Raw genomic sequence first — 1,012 nt, 5'->3', positions numbered from 1 at the left:
GCCCCACCACGTGGGCGATTCAGCGGTTCTGATTGGGGCACGAGATCTGGGGATCTGAGCAACAGGCCAATGGAGTGACCCAGGTCGACCACGTTTCGACTCGAGCTCGTCTTGGCCTCCGCAACTGCCACCGTTCCCACGCGCCAAGCCTTTTCCTCTGCTTCCTAACCTCCACTCCTCCACTCCTCCAGCGTCCACCCCTCCCCTCCTCCCGCCTCCCAGCCCACCAACGGCACAACCTCAGCACCCGCAGCTGGGCCGGACTGTGCTTCAGCGCTCGCCAGACCATGGAGGCCATGCATGCTATCCCATGAAAAACCCTTCGGCGATGCGATGGATCGAGCAGGAGCAGGAGCTAGCCCTGGCTCCGCTCCAACGCCAATCCAATGCGCAGCAGAAGTCCAAGGGCGTGCCTCCCACCTGCCTGGTCTGCCGAGCCCTGGGCGTCCCTCGTCCCGCCAGCTTCGATCATATAAAGATGATCCCTCCAATCTTGGCCGCCTTCTCAGATCTCTTGGTCTTCACTTGGCACACTCCAACCCAGTCAATCAGTCGCAACCTCGACACCACGACCTCTGCAGAGATCTCTGGGCATTTCTCGGCAGCCCTTCTTGGCTTTTCCTCCTGACCACACCACGAGGCCTTTGACAACACCCTGCCATTGACTTGATCAACCAAGTACCAAGATCACCGCCAAGATGGTTCTTCACGAGTACACCTACGTCTTCGCCATCGGCACGTGCTTCGCCCTGCTCGAGGCCTACAACAACGGTGCCAGTAAGTGAAACCTGCCTGCTGTGTGCACAGCAGCTGTGCCATCCAAACAGGCAGAGCGCTAACGAGCTACTCTCAAGACGATGTCGCCAACGCTTGGGCGACCTCCGTGTCGTCCCGTTCCGTCACCTACTCGCCAGGCCATGCTCCTGTGGTCTCGTCTTTGAGATGACCGGGGCCCTGGCTGTCGGCGCCCGCACTGCCTCGAACATCAGGACCGTTTCATCCCCATCGAGGG

General features: G+C 60.4%; 1 protein-coding gene across 1 annotated transcript in view; it reads left to right on the top strand.

Annotated features, from left to right (window-relative positions):
- Positions 1-698: 698 nt before the first annotated feature.
- The window catches only part of VDBG_05644 (phosphate transporter family protein), a gene marked incomplete at both ends in the record, with an annotated part of 1,997 nt that continues 1,683 nt past the window's right edge, over positions 699-1,012 (top strand). Inside the window, 2 exons of the mRNA XM_003004485.1 lie at positions 699-777; positions 828-928. Of these exons, the coding sequence (XP_003004531.1) occupies positions 699-777; positions 828-928 (180 nt within the window). The remainder of the gene's footprint in view (positions 778-827; positions 929-1,012) is intronic.

Source organism: Verticillium alfalfae, genomic scaffold (assembly GCF_000150825.1).
Source record: "Verticillium alfalfae VaMs.102 supercont1.6 genomic scaffold, whole genome shotgun sequence".
NCBI lineage: Eukaryota > Fungi > Ascomycota > Sordariomycetes > Glomerellales > Plectosphaerellaceae > Verticillium > Verticillium alfalfae.
This window is presented reverse-complemented; position numbering and strand designations above follow the sequence as displayed.